General features: G+C 42.8%; 1 protein-coding gene across 1 annotated transcript in view; it reads left to right on the forward strand.

Moving 5' to 3' along the window:
• The window catches only part of F9 (coagulation factor IX), a 386,094-nt gene that overhangs the window by 160,973 nt on the left and 199,727 nt on the right, over positions 1-25,394 (forward strand). The window contains exon 4 of the mRNA XM_085607983.1: positions 15,733-15,846. Coding sequence (XP_085464109.1) covers positions 15,733-15,846 — 114 coding nt within the window. The remainder of the gene's footprint in view (positions 1-15,732; positions 15,847-25,394) is intronic.

Raw genomic sequence — 25,394 nt, forward strand, 5'->3', positions numbered from 1 at the left:
CTATTTCTCTATTTCTCCCTGTCTCTTTCACTAAATGTAAGCGGACAATCACTCACTTATATCTGACTGCATTCTTAGGCTCACATCTCAACTATATTCCTCTAATATACCCTCTAACACAACTTTATTAATTATTCCCTCTAACACACCTGTTATTATTCTACTGTTTTCATACAGCCACTCTTTCAAGTAGATTGATTGCTTTAGTTGGGGCAGGAGGCATTGCACATCTTACAGAGCACCACACTGGGCAACACCTGCAACCCACCTACATATACAGGTATATCTTTATGTTAACAGTCTGATTAACAGACTATAGAGGACTTCTATCACTTGTTTTGATAAACAGTAACTCTATAGTTGACAGTATGTATTTGAATGGTATTTATTTGTAGTCAAATAAAACCTTGATTTACACTGTTACACTAATATGCACTTATAATTGTATTTTAACTTTTTTAATTCCCTGACTTATTTTCCCATCATCCACCTTCAACAACAATGTTTCCTACTAGCAGTGCACTACAACTTAGACTGGCACCACACAGAAGATAGATGGTAGACACCGATAAGATAAATGTCTGTTTTTCTGCCTTTGGATCTAACCACTTTTTGTTAGGAACTGGTTAGCTATATGTCTTTGGTTTGTCACACATCCATGGTGGCACCATTTCCAATATGTTATTCTATTGTTTTAGATATTACATATTGTCTTATAAAATTGTCCTTAGACTTGGCCATTTAAAGGTAGTGCTATAAGATATCTGTTAGGCCCTGCCTAAACATACAGTTGAGTCATGTTTGTGGGTCTCAAAATATATATTGAATCCATATAAACAGCATCTTTTTGGATTATGTACGATGTCACTCTCCTATTTCTGCCATACAACAGCCCCTGTTGTCCAACTTCAGAACACCAATTGTAGCAGGGGACATCCTGTCAGCAGCTATTATACCCTCTACCATCCATTGTTCAGGTAAGTTCGGCATCCTATGGTCCTATTTTCTGCATCTCATCATTACTAGTCATAGCTGATTTATATGAATTTTTAAGTTTATCAGATGTTAAAAGTCTTTTTATTGTTGTTTGTTTTACTTTCTTGTTTATGTCTAATATGACAGCATTTGTGGTCATGATGACTTATATAGATTGACAATATCGCTAGAACATAATTCTTCTCTCTATTACTGATAGATACTTTGTAAAAACCAACTACACACACATAAACTCAGCATGTAACCTCATGGGGGAGCTCCATAATTCAAATCTCAGTGGCTACAGCTGGTGAGTTCACATTTTTGAGAACTGATAATTACATCCTTGTATCAACCCTTCATCTTATGTTTCTTTAAGCTCACATGTTACTAATGTTTCTATTTATTTGCTGAACAATGTTTTCAGTGGCGCCTGGCAATTTGAGCAGGTAGGGAGCAGCTGGGCCACACACGCACACGTACACACTCAGTCAAACTCGTGTTCACATGTGCACACAAACACATCCATTCACAACACTAACTCATAAATGGTCATACATGCACACATGCATGCACCAAACATTAAGAGCCTTGGAGGTTGCAGCAGGGTGAGACTGCCACCTTCACTCATTGACTGACCTCAGTCCTTACCTCATCACAAAGTAAGATAGTTGATGACACCATCCCACTCTGTGGCAAAACATCACTGATAAGCCCTGGGCACATCAGTGCTTAAAACTGAAGCGCCAAGGTCCGAGGCTATCAGTGACACTCTTTGAGGCATTTTGACCAGGCTGAGGAGGTCATGCCCACAGGGCTGTGAAATTTGTATCCTGGCAAAGTTCAGCTCAGGTAGCTAGACGCAAGTAGAGCACCTGACTGCCTGACCTGAACAAGAAGAGTGTTTGTCAGGCTGACCTTAGCTCAACCTGACAGACACTCTTCTTGTCAGAAAAAAGGTGGGGTCAGGTTCCCTCCACCTGTAAACACAGGCCACAGCTTAATATTTGTTAAAGTGCTGTGTTGCAATGCATACACAAAATAAAATTGGATATACTTCGACAATGGACATCTTTGTCTTTCAGGTACAGTGGACATCTCACCAGGCGATGATTCGGAAATACGTTCAACCTGAGTACGGCAAGCAATATGAGAAGAGAATCCAATCCACTTCCATGCGCCAATGTCAGTAGCTAGCACTACTCGACAAGAAGAAAGAGAGGAGGAGCAGGAGGTGGTCCAGGAGGAGGTCCTGGACAAGGAAGAGGACATTGTTCCCCCAACATAGAACATCTTCAAGAAGGCCACTTCTGAGGATTGCCAGTCATCAGCCATTAGCTAATTTGCCACTGATACTTGTTCCACATATGCAGCATTCACTTCCACACACCTCTCAATTAACACTACTATACAGTCTCCTACACACTCCTCTCATGAAGATGCATCTCCTGTCTTCTCTTAGTTATCTGAAGGAAAGAAGATCACTGGTGAAGAACATGTATTTTTCCATTCATTCTCCACTCCATAACTTGCCCGATGACACCCCTCTCTATTGTGGACATTGTGGCATGGTCTAATGCTAATTATTGGGAGGATCAGTTTTTCCAGCAACAGAAGAGTGTGCAGGAGGAAAATCATGTAATGGGGGCCACTCTTTGTAAGATAGCTGCCTCCCTTTTTCTTGATGGGCAGACAAGGACTTTGATTTAGTTGCAAATGCTACCAAGACATGGCAAAGATGCACCAAGAACCTTTTTGATCTTTTATGGAAAAGAGTGAAAGGAAACATACCTGAGCCATGAAGGTGACAGAGGCAACAAGCAAAATATGCCAATGTCATTCTTCATGGCCAACAAATGCACCTCAGTGTTGGAAGGACGCAAGTCTCAGAACACTGCTACAATGATCCGCACCACCTGAACCTGCACCACCTCCCACCTCAACCTTCACCATCACCACCGAATCTTCCATCCACAACACAAGCACAGTGGCCCGCCAGGATTGTGTAGATGAAGTAGTAGGAGAAAACTCTTCAAATGAACTTTTGATGTGTAGAAAATAAAAACTCTATCACTAACAGAGTCAATGTAACCATTTTGTGAGTAATACAAATCTGCACACTTTTCTGATAACAAACGTATGCCTAACTTTCATATATGTTGAATATTACTACATAGGAAAGAGTTATGTATGTTCTGCGCTTTGTTTATTTTCAGGGTGTAATACATATAAAAAGTTCATTTTTATATTAAATCAATCTAACTAACTAGAACTTTCTTGTGACTGGTGTAATGTATTAGAAATGGGGTTTCTGATTGGCTAGGGTATGTACCTAAGCCAGGCAGAGTTCACCACTCAAGTCAGGGCAAGTAAGTTATACACCAAAGATTGTACTCACCCTCTGGTAGCTTGGCGAAGAGCAGTCAGGCTTATCATCAGATGCAATGTGTAAAGCATTTGCACAATACACTCACACAGAAAGACAATGAATACACCACAAAAGAGACTTAACACAAGTTTATATAAATATATATTATATTATACATACATTCAGAACAAAACGACATTAATCATAAATACTGTGCATACTATGCCAATGCTAAATAGTACTCAGTATCCTGAAAATACAAGAGTCAAAAACGACATACATTATACATAAGGTCATGAAATGCAGCAGTTTGCTTAGAGCACGCAAACACAGGAATCACTAGAAGTATACTTTTTGTTCAGTTTATTAAAACTTACAATACATCACACTATAATCACCAGATAAAACAGGAATCCCCAAATATCACCATCAGTACCTGATTCACAAAATCTCACCAGAAGCACATAGGGTGCAGCACATCTGCACTCCTATTCAACTTTATAATGGTCATTGAAACTCCCTATGCAAGGTACAGAAGTGTTTGCGCAACTGTTGCTGGTAATCTGGTAACTTTTGTGTTATATTCAAAACAAGGCACAAACAATAGGACCACCATGTTTATCTTTTCAGTAGACACATGAGTCAACTACCATTTGTTAACTGATAACAGGCCCCTGTACACTGCTTAAGCTATGGAGGCTTAGAATGGAGGTGGCAGGAGCATCTGTGTGTCAACTACAAGGGATACAGTAATTAGGGAATTCCCTTGCTGGAAAGTATCAGAAGTGTCTTCCCTTCTACTGGGAGCTCTACAGTGACCTGTGAGGACCTCCAGACTCGAGGTCAGAAGGGAATTGTCATGATCACCTGCGAGGAAAAGGTATTTATTCTTCCAGGCTTCTTCGTGGATGTTGGGTGCGAGGTAATGCACTGCCCCTCAAGAGCACTTGCTATATTGTGGCCACACTCCCGAATCACTCATCCCAAATAAATGGGCAACCACTTGTGCAATACAGGCCAGTAGCAAAAAGTGCTGCCCGGGTGCTCCATGACCTGCGCAGAGTGCATCCCAGCCACCACATATGCAGCATGGCCACAGGACCAGCACATGACTTTGGCTACTTCACACCACTGCCGGGGGGTCCCTACAATGCTGCGGCAACAAAAAGGAATCAGCAGGTGGTGAACTCCATTGGCTCCAAGCAGAAGGCTCACTAAATCAAGTGCAGTGCACTGTGCCCAGCATGATCATTCACTACAGAGGGACTTGACTTTCCTGCTCACTAGTTCAAATGCACTGCTCGTCAGGTGGGTGTGCATCATTGAGTGCTCACACCAGTGAGAACAGTGTGAGGAGTGATCCAAGCCACACACTGACTGGAGAGTGTAGAGTTCTGTTTTGAGAACCAGAGATCAACAGCCAGTGCTCATCATGCGCTGGGGCTCCTTGCAGAACACTTGGAGGCACACAGGGAGTGGCAGGCAGGCCAGCATATAAAGATCCTTAGCAGAGTGGCAGTGCCTCAAGCAGCCCAACAGGCAGCAAGCCATTACAACAAAGTAGGTAGTCCTAATTATGATTCCTTCCGGCAGCACAGCAGTGCTCTGGTAATGTGCAGACTGTAGAGCCAGCAGTTACAAGTCCCATACAGTGTCTAAAATCATGGAGTCAGAGCCCCTGTACTTATACTCAAAAATGTATTTGTTCAAGAGTAGACATCAATGATTGCTTACTCATGCACAACACTCCGTTCCACCCAGCCCTGGCTCCAGACATCAGCATGGTGTAAATCAGCCCTGTGTGTGAGGTCAGGACACAGCCTATATAATTGTAAAGTGTGAACACCCTCTCCCAGCCCAGGAAGACCATCAGTATGTAGATGAATGTATATGTAACACTGTCACACCCAACTCTTCCTGTGTGATGGCTGTCTGGAGAGTATGCACAAAGTATAGCAGTCACCCAGGCCTAGAGTGGATTGGAGTCAAGTTGCAAAGCTCACAGAGTCATATAAGCACACAGAAATGCTAATGTTCTAAAATTGGCATTTCTAAAATAGAAATGTATACTCCAACCTCAACAGTAAGTATGATTTCTCACTACCATTCTAAACACTACTCCTTTCAGATCAGGAATTACCACTTAAAAATATATAAGGGAATTCCCAATGCTAGCCTATGAGAGGAGTAGGCTTCACAGCAGTGAAAAATGAAATAGGCTGTTTGTCACTACCAGGACATGCCATCCAATAAAGGCACATGTCCTACCTTTTACTCACAAAGCACCCTGCCCATAGGAATACCTAAGGCTTACTTTAGGGGTGACATGTATGTGATCAAGTTGGAGTTTAAGGCTTGGAAAATAGTTTTAAATGCCAAGTCAAAAAGGCAGTAAACTGTGCATGCAGGCCCTGCAGTGGTAGGACTTTAAAGGGTATATCAATGGGTGGCACAAGCAGTGCCGCAGGTCCATCAGTAGCATTTCATTTTCAGGCCCTGGGTCTATAGTATACCACTTTACAAGGGACTTAAATCTAAATCAAATATGCCGAACAGGGGTAAACCAATCATACCATGTTTTAGAGGAGAGAGCACATGCACTTTAGCAGTAATTAGCAGTGGTAAAGTGCTCAGAGTCCAAAACCCAACAAAAAGAAGTTCATGAAAGTAGGTGGAGGAAGGCAAAAGGTTTGGGGATAACCCTGCAACAAGGGCATGGTCCAACACAATGTATTAATCTGCCTATTTATAAACTGGAAGAAAGATATTCATGTTTGAGATTCAAGCATTTTTGTATAATTAATGAAAACTAAATTATTTTCCCAAGAATTTAGTTTTGGGGAAGCTAAACAATGTCCTTCGGATGGGGGAAAATGAAATAGAACACAGTATTTATGCAGAGAGGAATTCTTAACTTGGAGGGAAGTGGACAATAATACAAAGACATCAGGAAATGTCAAGGCAATAAGTCTATACATACATACAGGAAAGAGGGTCTAAAGTCTATAAAGATTCAAAACGAGTCCATTGTCTAAACTCATATTAAAGTTGTTCTCCCAAGCCAGTGGGGGTTTCCGAATCATTTTCCTGGTTTGGAGGAAAATGATCAATCAATCAATCAATCAGAGGTTTATCAAGCACGCTACTCACCCGTGAGGGTCTCAAGACGCTGGGGGTGGGAGCAGCTCCAGATTAGTCAAAGAGCCAGGTCTTGAGGTCCTTCCTGAATGTGTGCAGGGTCGGGGAGCAACTGATGCTCACAGGGAGCTCATTCCAGGTCTTGGCTGCGGTGTAGGAAAAGGATCTCCCGCCTGTTCTGCTTCTGCGGATGTGGGGGACCTTTGCCAGGGCAAGGTCGGCGGAGTGGAGGTTCCTCTTGGGTACGTGGAAAGATACTTTCTCGTTGAGGTATTGGGGTCCGATGTTGTTGAGGGATTTGTAGGCATGGGTGAGGAGTTTGAAGGTGACCCTCTTCTCGACAGGGAGCCAGTGGAGGTCTCATAGGTGTTGGGTCATGTGTTTGTGACGCGGTGCCCCGAGGACGAGTCTAGACGCGATGTTCTGGATGGTCTGGAGTTTGTGCAGAAGAGTTCTGTTGATACCGGCATATAGTGCGTTTCCATAGTCCAGTCTGCTGGTTATGAGTGTATGGGTGATGGTCCTACTGCAATCGGGGGGATCCATTTGAAGGTCTTGCGGAGGATGCGCAGGCAGTTGAAGCTGGTGGAGGCCACGGCATTGATCTGGCGGATCATGGAGAGGAAGGAGTCGAGGATGATGCCGAGGTTTTGCGCGTGATCTGTAGTGGTGGTTGGATTCCCGAGGGTGGAGGGCCACCAGGTGTTGTCCCAGGCAGATGTGCAGGGTCCGAGGATGAGGACCTCGGTCTTTTCTGAGTTGAGCTTCAAGGAGCTGTCTTTCATCCAGGCTGCCACATTCTTCATTCCTTTCTGGAAACAGAGTCTGGTGTCTTCGGGATTCTTCATGAGTGAGAGGATGAGCTGGGTTTCATCAGCATAGGATGCAATGCTGAACCCATGCTGTCTGACAATGGTGGAGAGGGTGCCATGTAGATGTTGAAGAGCATGGGGCTGAGTGATGATCCTTGGGGTACTCCGCAGTTGATGTCGGTGGGTTCAGAGAGGAAGGGAGGGAGTCTGATCCTCTGGGTTCTGCCGGCAGGAAAGGAATGGATCCATTCGAGGGTGGCTCCTTGTATCCCTGCGTCATGGAGTCTGACTACGAGCGTGCGGTGTGAGACGGTGTCGAAGGCTGCGGAGAGGTCTAGGAGGATGAGGGCCGCAGTATGTCCATGGTTGAGTAGCATGCAGATGTTGTCAGTGGCCGCGAGGAGGGCGGTCTTGATGCTGTTGTTGCTGCGGAATCCAGACTGGGAGGCGTCTAAGATGGAGGGCTCTTCAATGAAAGTGGTCAGCTGGGGGTTTACGAGTCTCTCGGTGACTTTGGCCGCGAAGAGAAGGAGAGAGATGGGCCTGTAGTTTTTCAGGTTCGTTGGGTCAGCCGTTGGTTTCTTGAGGAGGGGTTTGACCTCCGCCCGCTTCCAGTCATCTGGGCAGATGCCAGATCTGAAGGAGGCATTGATGGTCCGTCCTAGTTCGGGTGTGATGGCAGCTGCGGCCCTGTGGAATATGTGCAGTGGGCAGGGGTCCATTGGGGCTCCTGAGTGGGTTTTCTTCATGGTCGCGTTGATGACTTCGACGGTGGTGGGGTCCCAGGTCATGATGGCTGGCTTATCAGCGGCGGTGGGTAGGGGGGTTGTGTCCGGTGTCGGTTCGCTGAAGTTGTCGTAGAGGACCTTGATCTTCAGATGGAAGTAGGAGCTGTGCTTGTCGCAGAGTTCCTGGGAAGGTGTGACATCCGTGGCTTCGCTGGTGGGTTTTGCGAACTCCTGTATGGTGTTGAACAGTTCCTTGGCGTTGGTCACGTTGGTCTGGACTTTGTCTCTTATGAAGGTCCATTTGGTGTCTCTTATGCGCTGGTGGTATGCCTTCAGGGTGCTCCTGAGGTTGTTCCATGCTTCCGTGGTTTTCTGGTTTCGCCAGGTTTTCTCTAGGCGTCTGCAGGAGCGTCTGGCTTCTTGTAGTTCTGTGGTGAACCAAGCGGCCTTCAGAGGGCGTTGTTTGGTGGGGTGGCGGAGGGGTGCCAGCTTGTTGGTGCAGCAGGAGATCCAGCGGTGAAATTCTATGGCTGCGGAGTTGGTGTCGGTCGTGGCGCTGGGGGGGTTTTGGAGGAGGGTGGTGTTGAGGTGTTCCTCTGTGACCTTGCTCCAGTTCTGTTGTGGCAGGCGTGGGGTGGTCTTGGGTGCAGTGGTGGTGTTGGGTGGTGTGGCTGAAGCGGATGTTTGTTCCTCCCCAGAAGATGGGTACGAGAGTGTGTCCGGCTCTGTGGGTGGGCATATTGACCAGCTGATTCAGTCCGCGGTTGGCGAGGTTGTCGAGGAGAGTGGTGGTGTTGGGGTCGTTGCAGTTGTCGAGGTGGAAGTTCAGGTCCCCGAGTAGAATGTAGTACGTGGAAGTGATGGCGTGGGGTTCGGCAAGCTCGGCGATGGTAGTAGCGGGCTGGGTGCGAGGTCCTGGCAGTTTGTAGATGAGGGTGCCGCGTAGCGTGGTCCGGGGGCTGGTCTGGATCTGGAAGTGGATGTTCTCTGTGTTGGAGTGAGGGTTCACTCGAGCTGGATGTGGAGAGTCAGAGGGGGGTCTTGTGTGCAATGGCGAGTCCTCCTCCTGGGTGGTGGGGGCAGTCCTTTCTCTGGATCTTGTAGCCATCGGGGATGGCTGTGGGGATGTTGGGGCTGGAGGTGACGTTGGTCCAGGTTTCTGTGAAGAAGGCAACATCGGGCGAGAGGGTGTCAATCAGGTCACAGATTTCTATTGCGTGTCGGTGCAGGGAGCGCATGTTGAGGAGGATGCATGTCAGGGTTTCGGCGGTGCGTGCATCAGGCGGGCCTTCGACGGTTGTGGGAGCTTTGTCGATGGTGAAGGATCTGTTGTAAGGTCTGCACGAGAACTGTCCATGGGTAGTGTTCGGCAAGGATCTTGCACAGTCGGCGTGTCTTCCGGGATTGAGTGCATATAGGGTGGTTGAGTCATAGCGGTGGGGCCTAGGAGAACCAGGGTTCCTGGTGCTGGTCGCGATCGGGTCGCAGACGGGCTTGCATTAGGCATGCCCGCTATGCGCGGTCAGCATTAAGTAGGGGAGGGGGCGGGACCAGCGGTAGGGAGTTGGGAGCGGGGACTGTGTCGGGGTGGGAGGGGATGCAGGAGCAGCAGCGGTGGTAAAATGGGCTTCACAAATTGTTGAGTTAAAAATCAGAGAGTCCGGGGGAATACAGAGGTGAAAAACAATTACAAAGAAGTTACAACACAATTACCAAAAATTGCCAGACAATTACAAAGCAGTTAAAACACAATTATAATAAATCACCAGGAGGCTGGGTGGGCTGCTGGTGCGAACCCTGTACTGCGGGGGACTCGGGGCTGCGGAGGTGAGGCAGCGCTGCTGGGGAGTGTGCTGGCCTGGTCCGAAGGTCTAGGTTTCACACACGCTCCCCGCAGCGGTCACCATTAAGTAGGGGAGGGGGGCGGGACCAGCGGTAGGGAGGTGGGAGCGGGGACTGTGTCGGGTGGGAGGGGCCGCAGGGGCAGTAGCGGTGGTAAAACGGGCTTATGCCTGTACAGGTGGTGCATCTCTGAGCCATGATGGACGGGGGTCTCTGTAGGTAATGTGGGGCTAGGTGCAGGCCCAGATGGTTGTGGGCCTGCTCTTCAGAGACATTTGATAGTTGTGGGTCACAGCCAGGAGGACCCCAAGATCTGCCTTCTCCTGTCTGGCAGTCTCCACATCCCCTATCTCCCACCCAGTTACCTCTTCAGCCTCTGCCTAGAGTCTTTTGGTGACAGATCGTGTTGGTCTCTAGGCAGGCACACTACTCCCGGCTGGTGGCAGCATCTTCCTCTTCACTGCTGGTGGAAAGTGGCTGTTTCAGCCTCACAGTCAAGGATCTTCCATGCACCAGGTCATGCTATTATGAACTTTGGCCAGCCCAGTCGGATGAAAAGAAAAGTGAAAAAGAGAGAAGTTGTATGTTCACTACTACGTAGCAATATAACAGCTGCTATTGTGCAGTCTTTAACATACCTGTCACTATCCAATGTTTTGATAAAACATTGTTGCCTTAGCAAATACATAGAAATTGTATTTTCGAAAACTATTTTGATTTAGGCAGTCAAAGAAAGAGACAGGTTTGCGTTAAGAGATTATTTCCTTAACTAATCCTGTGTTAAAAATATAAATTTGATGTTGTGTTTTAAGCATTGGCCATCTGTGATTGGAGTGTATTTCTACAAGGCAGAAAAACATTCAAAATGAATATTTCTTCGTCTTGATTATTGTGTAGCATATTTGGCAAAATGTTAATTAATTGATTGAATTAAGAATGTAAAGGTTACAAAATATATGGTGGTTAGAAAGTAAGGTGAAGATTCACAATGTCACCAGCACATAAACTAAGTTTCACAAAAGGGAAATGTAAGAGATCACAAATGTAGAGGTTGTGTTCTAACTGTTATGTTATCACAGCGTTTAAAACCGTAAAACATTTCAATAATGTCACAATCAGATGACTAAACAATCCACACCAAACAAATGCACATGCATAATAAGAATGATAAACTTTCAATCCTTTCATAACACAAATAACACAGGTTAAACATGACATGGAAGTCTAGAACAAAGCTCAAACTGAACACATGACAAGACACCAATGTAAAATCTCATGTGCACAAGCGTAAATACTGAAGCAAAATACAATTGCCATATGTCTGACACCCAAGCTCTTCCAGCTCAGTATGGAGGTTCAGACAGGTTGCTGTCATGACCCTACTCTATAGTGAAAACAAGAAACTAGCCATGCGGTAGTCGCCACTGCGCACAGTGCTGGGGATAACTATGACCCTTGGTTATTACTCAACTTATCAAATTCAAAATAATCAAACAAATCAATTGAATTCAGTGAACATATATTAATTCATATATGTAGATAATTTTCACACATATACATAGTTCATTTTGTTACAGAACACATCACTTGTAGTGCATCCTGCTACTGATAAACATATGTCAATATACAAACAAGCTACATTTTTGGTTAACACAGTTTAGTACACGAGAGAATAAAGGTAAGCCCAATGCATTTCGGGACCGACACGTCCCTTCGTCAGGGGGAATCTAGAAACAAGAGAAACAATAATGATTGACATTACTAATAATCAAACACATACTGGTTGTACCCAATGTAAAACCATTACAAATGATTGAGTGTTCATCACTCTATTAGCCACACTACATCAATGGTGAAACAAGACCCAGTGTTTGAAGTGTGTAAATACAACAGTTTACTGTACTGAAATGGAGGCAGCAGGAACCACGCCACCAGAAAAAGTCAGGAACCGTGGTGATAATCATGAGTGTGATAATGTGTACTCTAATGGAAATGTTAGAAAGAGGAAAAAATGATTAAAAGGTATACATGGCGAGGTGGACTCACCTCGTCTAGTGAACCAAAAGCAACTCAATGATGTGTTTGATTATTAGTAACTCTGTAGAAACGAAGCATGCACGATTGACTGAGTGAAACTGTTATCTATTGTTTCCACAGTTCTGAGATTGTTCCGACTCTAAGGGAAACAAAGTTGTCATGTTTATGCGGTTGTCAGAAACGAATCCCTTCTTGTATATTCAAGAAGTTTCTAGTGACCTCTGAGTTAGCTGGCACACACAAGTAATTAAGTTTAATGTACTCGATAGAGACATACTGACCTCAGTCCTATGTCCAAAACAATAGTGTATATTATTCCAGTGCGCAGAGCCTATCAGGGATATAGGAACTACACTACAAAATATCAATCAGGTTACAGAATTGAAAAATAGGAAAAAATATAATGAATACAGAACTTATTATAGGTTGCATACAAGGCACTCCATAAAGGAAGGGGAAACCTGTTTTTATGTCAGTCGGAAAACTCTTAAAGAGTTTAAGAAAATATAATTCTAGAGTGAGTTTTGCAAGGCTAATCAATAATTAAAAATTAGCAAAAATCTCCCATAAACAGAAATAAATGCATAAGACAACTAAATCTTTGCAAAGCCAGTTAGTCAAAGCATGAAACTTAAAGTTTAAGAATCTAAAACCTGTCCTGCTCTCAGCTGGTCTCTCTCTGGCTCTCTGCTGTGCATCTCTGCCTTCTGTGTCTGACACAGAAGCTGCTCCTTGAATGAACCCTCCCTTCACAAGAAACTGAAAAACAAAACTGTGCTCTGCCTCGCATCCTGCCAAAACAAATAATGTGCAAGGCTGCTCCTCCCAGCTTAGCAACCCACATTTCATGCAAAAATTCACATGACTTGGTCTTCGTAACTTGTCCAATTAGGAGCTTCATTACACATCGACACCCCATGGGTTGACTGGACACGTCATCAATCAGGCAAGTACTTGAGTCTTGTGCTATATTAAAACAATTACATTTTGTGCAACAAAAAATATGAATTATGCGGAAACAGAGAATACATTTTTGAAGAAAAATGTGTGCTTTGCACTTTTCACTCCATGTTTTAAAGTGAAGTGAGCTTTGTTTAAACAAACTGTAACTGATAAAAGTTTGCAACATGCCTTCATGAAGAGATGGAAACAGAGGTGTAAATTATAGCAAAGGTCTTTCATGGAGAGGAGGCAGGAGGAAACAGAGAGCAAACATTCCTTTCTTATCTTCAAGGCTAAAGGCTGCACAGTGAGCTGAGCCTGCCAAAGCATTTTCAGCCTTTTGTACACCGCAAAATGCGTGTTAATTCAGCACAATTGAAAGTTCAAAACACATTTTCTAAATTAAATGTACATTCTATAGTGAGGTTAAATTAAAAATAAACACAATTAAACATCCATGATTAATTAATTGAGCATGGTTTTACATGATTTCACTTGCAGGCCTCTTTCATGTTTTCACTTTTCATGCACCACTTTTAAAAGTATTTGACCAGGCCTCATTACATGTTTTTCACTTTGCATGCACCATAATCTCTGTGCCGTTTTTGAAATGCAGTCTGTCTGAAACTTAAAGCAGAGCAATGCCTAAATCTAGGTGAAATCGGAGCTACATCAACTACCTATCCTAGTGTCCTTAGGGTGGCTATATTTGTAAAAATCCCTGTTGGGTGATTTAACTCCCCCGTTACCTCTGAATAAATGTAATCAGGGTGCCGTCTTGTTGAAAAGCTGGGCATCAACCCTTTCAGGAGGTAAACAGGAATCAGCTGGGCTGGAATTCTGGCATGAGGCAACCTCACAGTGCCAGCGAAATTCTCCTCTAAATAAAGAAAGGAGTGATGTCATTTATATAATAAACATCACCCATGCTGCCATGCCACAGTCCCAGTCAGGCTGCCATTATTGATTCTACCCTGACAAAACTGTTGCCTAGCAAACAATTAAAAACAACAACATTTTGCATAGTGAACTTAACCCCTTCGGTGCTCATGACGGAACGGTTCCGTCATGAGCCACGGTTGAGCTGTGCTCATGACGGAACCGTTCCGTCATGACAGCGGCGGAATTTGCGCAGCATGGAAGGGGTTAAGCTTTCATGCAGAATGATAATGTGCCTAAGAAGAGGCGTAAATTGTGGAACAATATCCTTAAAAGCATGCAAGCAAAAGTGTGTCAAATGCCAACATTCAAGAAAAGATGTCAAGTTTAAATCTGAACATGTAAAATTATAGCAAAGGTCTTTCATGGAGAGGAGGCAGGAGGAAACAGAGAGCAAACATTCCTTTCTTATCTTCAAGGCTAAAGGCTGCACAGTGAGCTGAGCCTGCCAAAGCATTTTCAGCCTTTTGTACACCGCAAAATGCGTGTTAATTCAGCACAATCGAAAGTTCAAAACACATTTTCTAAATTAAATGTACATTCTATAGTGAGGTTAAATTAAAAATAAACACAATTAAACATCCATGATTAATTAATTGAGCATGGTTTTACATGATTTCAATTGCAGGCCTCTTTCATGTTTTCACTTTTCATGCACCACTTTTAAAAGTATTTGACCAGGCCTCATTACATGTTTTTCACTTTGCATGCACCATAATCTCTGTGCCGTTTTTGAAATGCAGTCTGTCTGAAACTTAAAGCAGAGCAATGCCTAAATCTAGGTAAAATCGGAGCTACATCAACTACCTATCCTAGTGTCCTTAGGGTGGCTATATTTGTAAAAATCCCTGTTGGGTGATTTAACTCCCCCGTTACCTCTGAATAAATGTAATCAGGGTGCCGTCTTGTTGAAAAGCTGGGCATCAACCCTTTCAGGAGGTAAACAGGAATCAGCTGGGCTGGAATTCTGGCATGAGGCAACCTCACAGTGCCAGCGAAATTCTCCTCTAAATAAAGAAAGGAGTGATGTCATTTATATAATAAACATCACCCATGCTGCCATGCCACAGTCCCAGTCAGGCTGCCATTATTGATTCTACCCTGACAAAGCAGTTGCCTAGCAAACAATTAAAAACAACAACATTTTGCATAGTGAACTTAAGCTTTCATGCAGAATGATAATGTGCCTAAGAAGAGGCGTAAATTGCGGAACAATATCCTTAAAAGCATGCAAGCAAAAGTGTGTCAAATGCCAACATTCAAGAAAAGATGTCAAGTTTAAATCTGAACATGTAAAATGGTTCTGTTCCTGCCTGGGCCTAATGTGACTCCTGGTCCCATGAACCTCAGCTATTTTGTAGGCAATACCAAAAATGCTGCTGATAGATGACAAAATGCAAACAAAAAGAATATAACTTCTTTTCAGTTGTTTTCCATGTTTCCCAGAGGTCTCCTTGCTATTTACCCAATCCCTTAACCATTTAGCGGCAAATGTGGCAAAAATCAAAGTGATAGCGGTGTAATTGTTTTTTTTTTTTTTTAATTTTGGCTCAGATTTAACATGAAAGCAAATTTAATGGCGAGGCATACACATCTTGCCCTAATGAATTTTGTGCCATCAGAGGCGAGAATGCTATAAGGTCAACCTGATATATATGCAATGTCACTAATATGTTTGTAGTAGAAAGACACAGCTCAATTATCTATACCACATCACACGTCAAGGGTGGAAGAAAAAAAAGTAAATTGCTTATTTAAATGTTGGTAACTTTTTTCACAATACATTTTAAATCTAATTTCACTAAGACTGATATTTCAAACCCCAACAACAGAATATAAAAAACATTATATATCATGAAAAATAATAACAGTAACCTGCTTTTATTTCACATATCAAGCATTAATCTTTATACATTACTTTTAGGTTTATTAATAGTGTTCTTTTTTCCAGATGGAAATCAATGTGATTCAAACCCGTGCTTAAATAACGGTGTGTGTAAAGATGACATCAGTGCTTATAATTGTTGGTGCCAGCTTGGATATGAAGGAAAGAACTGTGAATTAGGTAAATATATTTGTAATATAAATGTCTGGCTTTATTATACTCCAAATAGAATGTCTAAGGTAATGGCTGTGTACAAGCAATTGTGAAGTCTCCCCTCAAAACCTAATAAGTTACTCTGGCAATACACAAAACAGATATTCTGATAGTATTGATTAAATTGATGTAATTTGTAGGTCGAGCCTGATCAGTGCATGCGTGCCCTGCGAGCCAGGCTAAATTGCAGTATGGATTCGAAGCCCTGACCACTCCATGCCGATATTTGTCATTGGCTTGTGTCATTCTCCTTCATAAATATTGGCTTCAGATTCGTTAATAGGCTTGTTAGTCCCTCCTTAGTACCACCTTGTCTTCATTTGTAACCTCCAATGAGGATTTGCCCTTTTACTTTGGTTGTTACACGGTACGAATTCTTTAGTCTGTAAGCACTCCTTTCTTCAATTGTTTCTCCTACTGCAGGCACTACATGCTTTCCTGCAACATTCAGCGCACCATGTGTGCTTTCAATTTAATAGTGGCCATGGACCTTTCTTTAGACATGGCTCATCTAAAGAAAGAGGCATGGCCTCTATTAACGTGAAAGAGCAGCTTGGGAATCTTGTAAACATCAAGCATTTGCAATGCAATATGTCTCGCATTTTAGAAACTATGACCTGTTGGTATTGTAAATGATAATGCCTTTTATTAATGCAGCTAGTAAAATACAATACAATGTCAATAGGTCAAAATTTCACAATTGCGTGACCTATTGCATCGCAAATGCTTGCTAGGTCTGGTGTTATCCAAGGCCTTTTGATTTTACTAAAGTTATATCTATAATATATTTTCTTTTTTCAGTTCAAAAGATTTTTATTGGATAAGTAAAGGTGTCAATACACAAGAAAAAATACAAACATATCTTCAATATAAGAGAAAAGTAAAACATGGTGATGGAAATATACAATTAATCATAGGATAACAAAGATTTGAGGCTAAATAACAAAAGACAGTGCTGATAATAATGAGCAATATAGTAGCTTATATAAAAAGAGTAATGCAAATGAAAAGCCATGTCAATCAAGGAGGTTTGGAGACCTCTTGCTGAATAGGTGACACATGAGAGGAGCGTTTAGCACAGGTATCTAGGTACAAGGTTACAGGAAGCCATAAATCATGCCGTTTAGCAGCTAAGCTAAGGGGGTATACGAAGACAGTATCTAGCCTGTGATTATGACAAACATTGTACCACCATGCTTTGAAAGAAATATTCGCAAAGTTTTTCCAATTGACGGTGAGTTGCTGGAATGCAGCAGCTAACAACAAATCAACAATCTGCGTATTGAGATCAGTGTCATCCCAGCAAGGAGAGAGGCTCCCTAAAAAAATATTGACATAAGAGAAGGGGGATGTAGTGCGGAATATGGCATTGATTTGGGCCCAAACTAGTGTCCAAAAGTTATGCGTAAGAGTGCAAGAAAAAAGCATGTGAAAAAGAGTGGCCTTAGGAGTCGAACAGGACCAACAAAGATCCGGGGTAGAAGAAAACCTCTTATTCAACACCTGGGGAGAAAAGAGAAGCCTGTTGTAAATAAAGAAAAGGGTTTGTGTGAGAGAGGCAGCTCTAGATGTCTTGCGAAGTTTGGTCCATAATTTGTCCCAAAGAGAGGTGGGCCAAGAGATGACAAGATCAGATTCCCACTGTTCCTCAACCTTGGATTTTGGTCTAGGTGTGAGGATCGTATGAAATGAATGGTATAATGAGGAGGCTGTAGGGTGGGTACGCAGGAAGGAATGAAGCTGTGAGGTAGGATTGGGAGGATGAGGATGTATGAGGGGGTTAGAGAGAAGAACAAAAGTGGACATAACTGCATTTTTAAGCATAAGATATTTGCAAGCAAAAGAACGAGGGAGATGGAAGTTTTGGCTAAGAACAGAGAAGGATAAGAAATCAGAATTAGAAAAGAGTTGAGATACCCAGATCAAACCCCTCTGTCTCCAAGTTTTCCAATAAAAGGGCTTACGATTGATGGATATACTGTTATTGTGCCAAATAGTGGAATTGAGAAACTCTGCCACAGAGGAGGGGGGACCTGGAGAGGTGGAAAGAAGCAATTTGGCTGTAAACTTGTGAATGGGAATGGAGGAGAAGTGGGGCTTACGAGAAAATGAAAGGTATTCAGCAAAAGTAAAAGGGGATAAAGAAAGGCGTTCAATGACAACCCATAAGGGGGACGGCTTATCAGGGTCTTGCAACCAATGGGAAGCTTGCCGCAAAAGGAATGCCTTGTGGTAAGCGGGAAAATTCGGAAAGTTAACTCCACCCTCAGACTTGGGGAGTTGCAGTCTGAGCAAGGACATACGTGCTTTTTTGCCGGACCAAAGAAAGGAAGAGAGAATAGTGTTGATTTTCTTAAAAAACTTAGCAGGGATAGGAATTGGAATGTTGGAAATGGTGTAAAGGACTAATGGGGAGAGCATCATTTTAATCGTGTCAAGACGGCCCCACCAGGAAAGGTACAGTGGGTGCCATCTGGAAGTGAGGTCGGATAATTTCTGGATGCACTTATTAAGGCATAACGAAACAGTGTCGGAAAGGGAGGAAGTAATGTGCAAACCAAGGTATTTGATGTGTGAGGGGCTCCAAGTAAATTTGGACGCCATAAAATCCGATTTAAAAGTGAACTTAGTAAGGGGTAAAATCTCACACTTGTCATTATTTAGCTTATAACCTGAGATCTGAGAGTAATCGTGAACTTCAGCTAGGAATGCGGGGATAGAAGTGGCGGGATTAGACATGAGTAATAGAATATCGTCTGCGTAGGCAGCAAGTTTAATATTAGTTTGGGAAATTTGGAAACCATGTAAGTTAGGGTTTTGACGAAGTTTTGAAAAGAAAGGGGGAGAGAGGGCAACCCTGACGAACACCTCTGCCTAGATTGAAAAAAGAGGAAACTAGACCATTGGCGCAAACCGCCGCTCTAGGGCTGGAATAAAGGAAGGAGATAAAAGAAATGAAATGCGGACCGAACCCATACCATTTAAGAGCGGAGAAAAGGAAAGTCCACTCCACCCTATCAAACGCTTTTTCCGCGTCTAGGGCAATGGCTGCTAGTGAGTCTTGGAACTGTGGAGATTTGGAAAGGACATTAAACAAAAGTCTGGTGTTATCTGTGATGAAGCGACCCTTAACGAAACCAGATTGTTCAGGGCCTAGCAGTTCGGGAAGAAAAGGGTCTAGTCTTATGGCGAGAGATTTGGCATATAATTTATAATCAATGTTAACCAAAGAAATTGGTCTGTAATTCTTACAATGCTGGGTATCTTTTCCTTCTTTGGGTATAACACAAATGTGAGCGTCTGAGAATGTACCTGAAGAAGAGCCACTTAATATGAAGGAGTCAATAAGGGAATGTAGCCTGGGCAATAACAGTTTAGAAAAATGCAAATAAAATTCAACTGTGAATCCATCTGGGCCAGGGGCCTTGTCTTTCTTGAGTGACTGAAGTGCGGTAAGTAATTCATCGCTAGAGATTGGTGATTCAAGGGCAGATAAATCAACAGGGAAATTGGAAGGTGGTTGAATGCTGGCAAAAAAAGTAGCAAGAGAGTGAACAGTGGGGTGCGTTTCAGAAGAGTAGAGTTTGGAATAAAACTGGGAGAATTGCTCTAAAATATCAACATCTGTATGCTTTAAAACAGAATTAACATCGTAGACAGATTCAATATTCAGTTTGTTTTGCTTGACTTTTAGATAGTTGGCTAAAACCTTCCCCGCTTTATTTTTACCCCCATAGAATTTTGAACTGGATTTCAACAAATACAATGAAGCATCCTCAGTGGATTGTTTGTTAAATTGCAACTTGGCATCAATGAGAGCAGTCAAACTTTCTTGCGAATGGGAAGTATAGAAAGAATGCTCTAATTTTTTAATCGTAAAAAGGAGGTCACTAGTGCGTTTACGAGCATTCTTACGTTTACTAGCCACAAAGCTGATAATAAAGCCCCTGGCTGCTGCTTTATAGGCGTCCCAGATAACATGGTTGGGCATGGTGGGTGTGTCATTAATGTTGAAAAATTCTGTAGTGAAATCAACAAAGGAGGCGGAGAATTTGGGATTGAGGAGTAAGGCATTGTTAAAGCGCCATCTCTTTGGTCCAGTGGACTTGGGTAAAATGTCAATGTTAATCAAAACGGGGGCATGATCAGAAAATAAGATGGAACCGATGTCAGCATGGGAAAGGGATTGGGACATGTGATGGGAAAGAAAAATATAGTCAATACGCGATTGCGAATGATGGGTCGGGGAGTAGAAGGTGAATTCTTTAGAAGTAGGGTTACAAAGACGCCAAGCATCAATGAGTTTATGTTGGGATATCGCTTGAGCAAAGAGCTTGTGGGACTTATTAGGGACAAAAGATGCCTTGGAGTTTCTGTCTAAAAAAGGATCAAAGGGTAAGTTACAATCACCTGCTAAGATAAAATTATCATCAATATATTCAGTGATGCGGGAGGCCATTGCGCGCCAAAAGACAGGATCACCACCGGTGGGGGCATAAACATTAAGTAGGGAAAGAGGGACACCCTTCGAGGAAAGTTTGACATACAACCATCTACCTTTGGGATCTGATTCAGAAACCAAGAGCAAATGAGCAAGGGATTTGCGAACTAGTACAACCACACCGTTCCTCTTACCATCACCCGGAGATGAAAATACAGCACTCACCCATCCTCTTTTAAGTTTAGCAGCTTCAGCATCAGACAAATGGGTTTCTTGTAAAAAGGCAATGTCTACATTTAATTTGGCTAAATGAGAGAGAATTTTTTGTCTCTTGATAGGAGAATGCAGACCTTTAACATTCCAGGAAACAATTCGAACTGACATTAAGGGTTAATCGAAGAATGGACCAAATGGAGAATAGGACAGCGAGGAAAAGCCTCGGACCGAGAAAGGGCACAAGAAAAAGAGAGGATGAGGTGAGAACAAACATGATGAAACATGAGCAAAAGAAAAAATGAGAGAGGGACCAGAGAAGCCATGTAAATAGGAAAAAGCCAAGAAAATAATAAGAATGATAAGAAGATACAGCAATTCTCAGAGATAATGGTAAGTAATGGCCAAGGGAGAGAAAGATAAGTAAAGAGAGATAAACACAAGCAAGAGATCCAATATACAATGGGGAGAAGAAAGAGTGAAGAAAGAGAAGAGGAGGAGAACCATGGAAAAGGTAATGACACCAATAAACCTGAGAGCATCGAGGGAAAGGGTAAGATAAGAAAATATAGAACAAAGAGAAACATGATAAATAAGGAATGAAGAGTACTTACGGGGGGTAGCATGGGAAAAATACAATCAGGAACTGGGAACAAGCGAAGACATACGTAGAGACGAGGGGAGGGAGGTAGGGCCAACTGGGAGAAGCAAGGCATTCGGGGTGAAGGAGACGTCCAACCAGAGAAAACAAAACGGAACGCAAAACAATGATCTGTGAAGGGAGAAAAAGAACAAAGTTAGGCAATCAAATACAACGAAGATAAAAAACAAACATATGACCAGCTGAGGAACCAGAACAACAATATCGGAAGCTAAAATAAAAGATATAACCTTAACGAGAGAACATACAATCTGAAGAACCTGTAAAAATGAAAGCATTAAAGCATAGTAAATTGGGGAATCAAACTGCAACTACAGAAAAAAGTCATGGTGGGTGAGAAGAGGGACCAGACAGCTCCATATCAGCTTGACCGCAGGAATTAAGGAAGCTTCGAAGTCGCGCAGGATCCTCATATGTTGTAGTCTTATTATTATGAGTGACCTTAAATAGACAAGGATGAAAGAGCCCATATCTGGCACCAATGGAGCGAAGGTCAGGTCTCATGTCTAGGAAGGCCTTGCGACGATTTGCAGTGGTCCTGGCATAATCCTGTGCAAAGAACAGAGTGGAACCTGACCATGTGAGACGAGGAGAGGCTCTGGCGGCTGAAAGGACTTTCAACAAGTCTGTGTACTCTAGATAGTACATTATTACACCTCTAGGCTTCGTTGACGCGGAAAGTGAGGAGGATGCTCGACCAAGCCTATGAGCACGTTGGATATTCAGTGAGGTGTCATCAGGCAGGTGCAGAAGCTTAGGAAGAAAGGACTTGAAGAAATTGATGGGATCATTCCCCTCACAACCCTCCACCAGGCCGTAAAGACGAAGATTATTGCGTCTGTTGCGATTTTCAAGGTCCTCCACCTGCTTCTGGAGAGAGGAAATCTGCGCATGCATGTGAGAGACCTTGGTCGCAGAGTCCTGAAGAGAGGAGACGTCACGCTCCACCGACGACACTCTTTCATCCATCGAAGCCCAATTGTCAGTGAGAATCTGCAACTTAGCATTAGTCTCTTCCATGTAAGGACGCAAGGCCCGTATCTCATCGAGGAGTAACTCCATAGAGATGGGCGAAGAGGACTTAGGAGGCGAAGGCGGGTCTTTTTTTAACCTCTTAGAGTTCACTTTTGCCGAGGATTGTGAGGAGGTGTCCGCAGTCGACGTCATCTCAGTTGAAGCTTCCAAATGGGCCAGTGCCGTGAATAACTTGGAATTTTTAATGAAATTACGTTTTTGAACTTTACTGGAGCAATCCGCCATCAGCACGCCTATAGAGCGTGAGGTCTTAACATATCCTATTGCCCGACTAAAAGAGGACCAGAAAGCAAATTAATAAAGAAATATGCCAGGCCAAAAAATTGGAGTCATAAGTGTTGGAGACTAGAGTCATAAAAATGGCCGCCGTATATGAGGAGAATTGAAAATTCCAGTCAAATCATGAAGAAAAAAAAAAAGAGAAGCGACAAAAATAATCATAGTTAAAGAAAAAAAAAGTCACCTTAGAGTGCTGGTCAGCCACAGCTGTGCTTCAGGAAGTGCTGGGGTCAAAATTGCAAATATGAGGCATCCAGGGGATCCATGCGTGATGAGACGCGCTGCTGAGGCGTTCTCGGGCGAAAATAAACAAAATGGCGGCCGCGGCCGATGACGAGCCGCGATCGGAGATAAAATGGGCTGTAAGACCCAAAATAGCTGTGCCTCAGCGCCGGAAAAGGATTGAAAATACTCCTGGCATGCTCCGACAAGGAAGACTGCCCTCCGTTGGTGAAGACTGATGCGCGAACCGCCGGTAGACTCCGGCGTGAGCGGAGCTCCTAGCCGAACGCCGCCATCTCCTACGGGCGCCTAGCCACGCCCCCCTATAATATATTTTCTGAAAGGGGCTTTCAGCTAGCTCTCTTCATCAAGTGGTGTGTTTTTGTGTCATTCACATTTTTCTTCTGCACACTACAGCACACAGCATGGGGCACTGAGTCAGCCTACTTAAGCTACTAGCTAACTTTCCTTTTGCTGACTGCATTTTGATCTTTCAAGAGGAACATATCTGCACATAAGGTAGTTCTCTTCAGTGCCAGTGTTTTGTTGACTTTATTATTGCATTATTGTTGCCTTTGTGTTTAGAGCCTGATGCGATAGCAGAACTCTTTGATGTGAGCACAAGGCATCCTCCAGCATTATCAGTTCCTCTCTCCTGCTAATGGTTTTGTAAATTCCTTTTGGAGTGTCCTTTCTTTATCTGACTGCTGCTGTTTCACAACATTCCATATTGTGTCCAATCTTTATAAATGTATGCTCTTTCAGCATATTTGCCGCAAAGTGCATTCATAACTGCATGCTTGTATGTCATGCTGGTATTTCTTTCAATTGGGGACTCTAGCTATACTTGTAGACCAATTTAGCATGCATTTCCAGCTTGTTTTACTTTTTAGTTTACTCTCAGTTCTCTTGTATGTCATGCTTTTATAGACATTTTACAGTTATATCAATAATTTAAGCTGTCTAAACGATTACAGTCTATCTATCTATCTATCTATCTATCTATCTATCTATCTATCTATCTATCTATCTATCTATCTATCTATCTATCTATCAATCTATCAATCTATCAATCTATCATCTGACTGTCTGTCTGTCTGTCTGTCTGTCTGTCTGTCTGTCTGTCTGTCTGTCTGTCTCTATCTATCTATCTATCCATCTATCCATCCATCCATCCATCCATCCATCCATCCATCCATCCATCTACATATGTCTTTGAAAGTGTCTCTATTTACCTGTCGTTTCAAACCTATTTATCTATTTGTAAAAAGATTAACAAAAACATTACAAGGAAAGCATTAGCAAAGAAAATGGGATGACAACCAATGCAAGACTAATTGGCATTTTTTAGGTCTGGTGTTAGCCAAGACCTTTTGATTTTACTAAACATTATCTGTATAACATAGTTAAGTACATTACGTTTCAGACATAATTCCTCAATTACTTTTTGATGTGTCATTCACATTTTTCTTCTACCCACTCCAGACCATAAAATATTTTTGCCTTTAGATTTTTTTTTTTAAGATTGATGAAGCCGCAACAGCTTCCAGCAATAAGGTTTTTGAAAATCCATGACAGGAAAAACAAGAATTGCCAAAGCCAGAAGGCTGGCAGCCAACGCCATACCTATTGGCTTTGCCAATTCTTGATTACATTTGTTGTTGGATTAGTGATAGGAGAGAAATGCAATCTAATAGTACCTAATATTGTACTATGGAAGGCAAGGAGACATAAACAGAATCTGAGCATCATGTTTACATCTGAATAATCTGTAGACTGAATTTTGAATAATTGTAGGAAATACAGGTTGTGCAGAGTGTACATGCTTAAATTCCTGGAACAAATCTTCCAACATTCAGATATGCTATAGGTTTTTCTTAGTTCTGTATTTATTCCACGCCAAATGAATGAAACAAACAACAGCCAACATGTGTTTCACCAATATGGTTGGCCCACCAAGGGCCTTTTCAAGGCAAAAGAACTAAATAATATGTCCAAAGTTTGTCCTGTAAGTATTTAAACGGATTGACAAAGTGCGGCAAGAGAGTCCCTGCGGTCCAATGGTCATAATCACTGTTAGAACTGGGGGTCTCTAGTTGGCTGAGGCAGTTACCTTAGTCCAAATAGGGACCCTTGCTTCTAGTCAGGGAAAGGAGGGACACCCTCTATGATAACCCCTGCTCATCCCCTGGTAGCTTGGCACGAGCAGCCAGGCTTATCTTCAAGGCAATGTGTAAAGTATTTGCAACCACACTCCCAGTGACGCAGTGATAACACACAAATGGACACCACACTGATGTATGAAAATAGCCATATCTTTAGCAAGAAGAAAATACGGTAAGACCAAGCGATAAAAATCCAACATGGGTATTCGTAATATTTCATTTTGCCGGCTATTAGGCCAACAAACATTTTTAGGTTCTTGCGGTATTAATGAGCAGTTCACGATGTTCAAATGCAGTCCAAATGCAAGGCTATGCAGTTCGTAATGCAGTTCGTATTGTCAGACTAATGCAGTTCGTAATGCAAGAATAAAGCAATCCTTAATGCAAGTAATCAGGCAGGTCATAATGCAAGAATAATGCAATCCTCAATACACGTAATCAGGCAGTTCGTAATGCAAGAATAGTGCATTCTTCAATGCACGTAATCAGGCAGTTCATA

This window comes from Triturus cristatus, chromosome 5_2 (genome assembly GCF_964204655.1).
Source record: "Triturus cristatus chromosome 5_2, aTriCri1.1, whole genome shotgun sequence".
In the NCBI taxonomy this organism is placed as follows: Eukaryota; Metazoa; Chordata; class Amphibia; order Caudata; family Salamandridae; genus Triturus; species Triturus cristatus.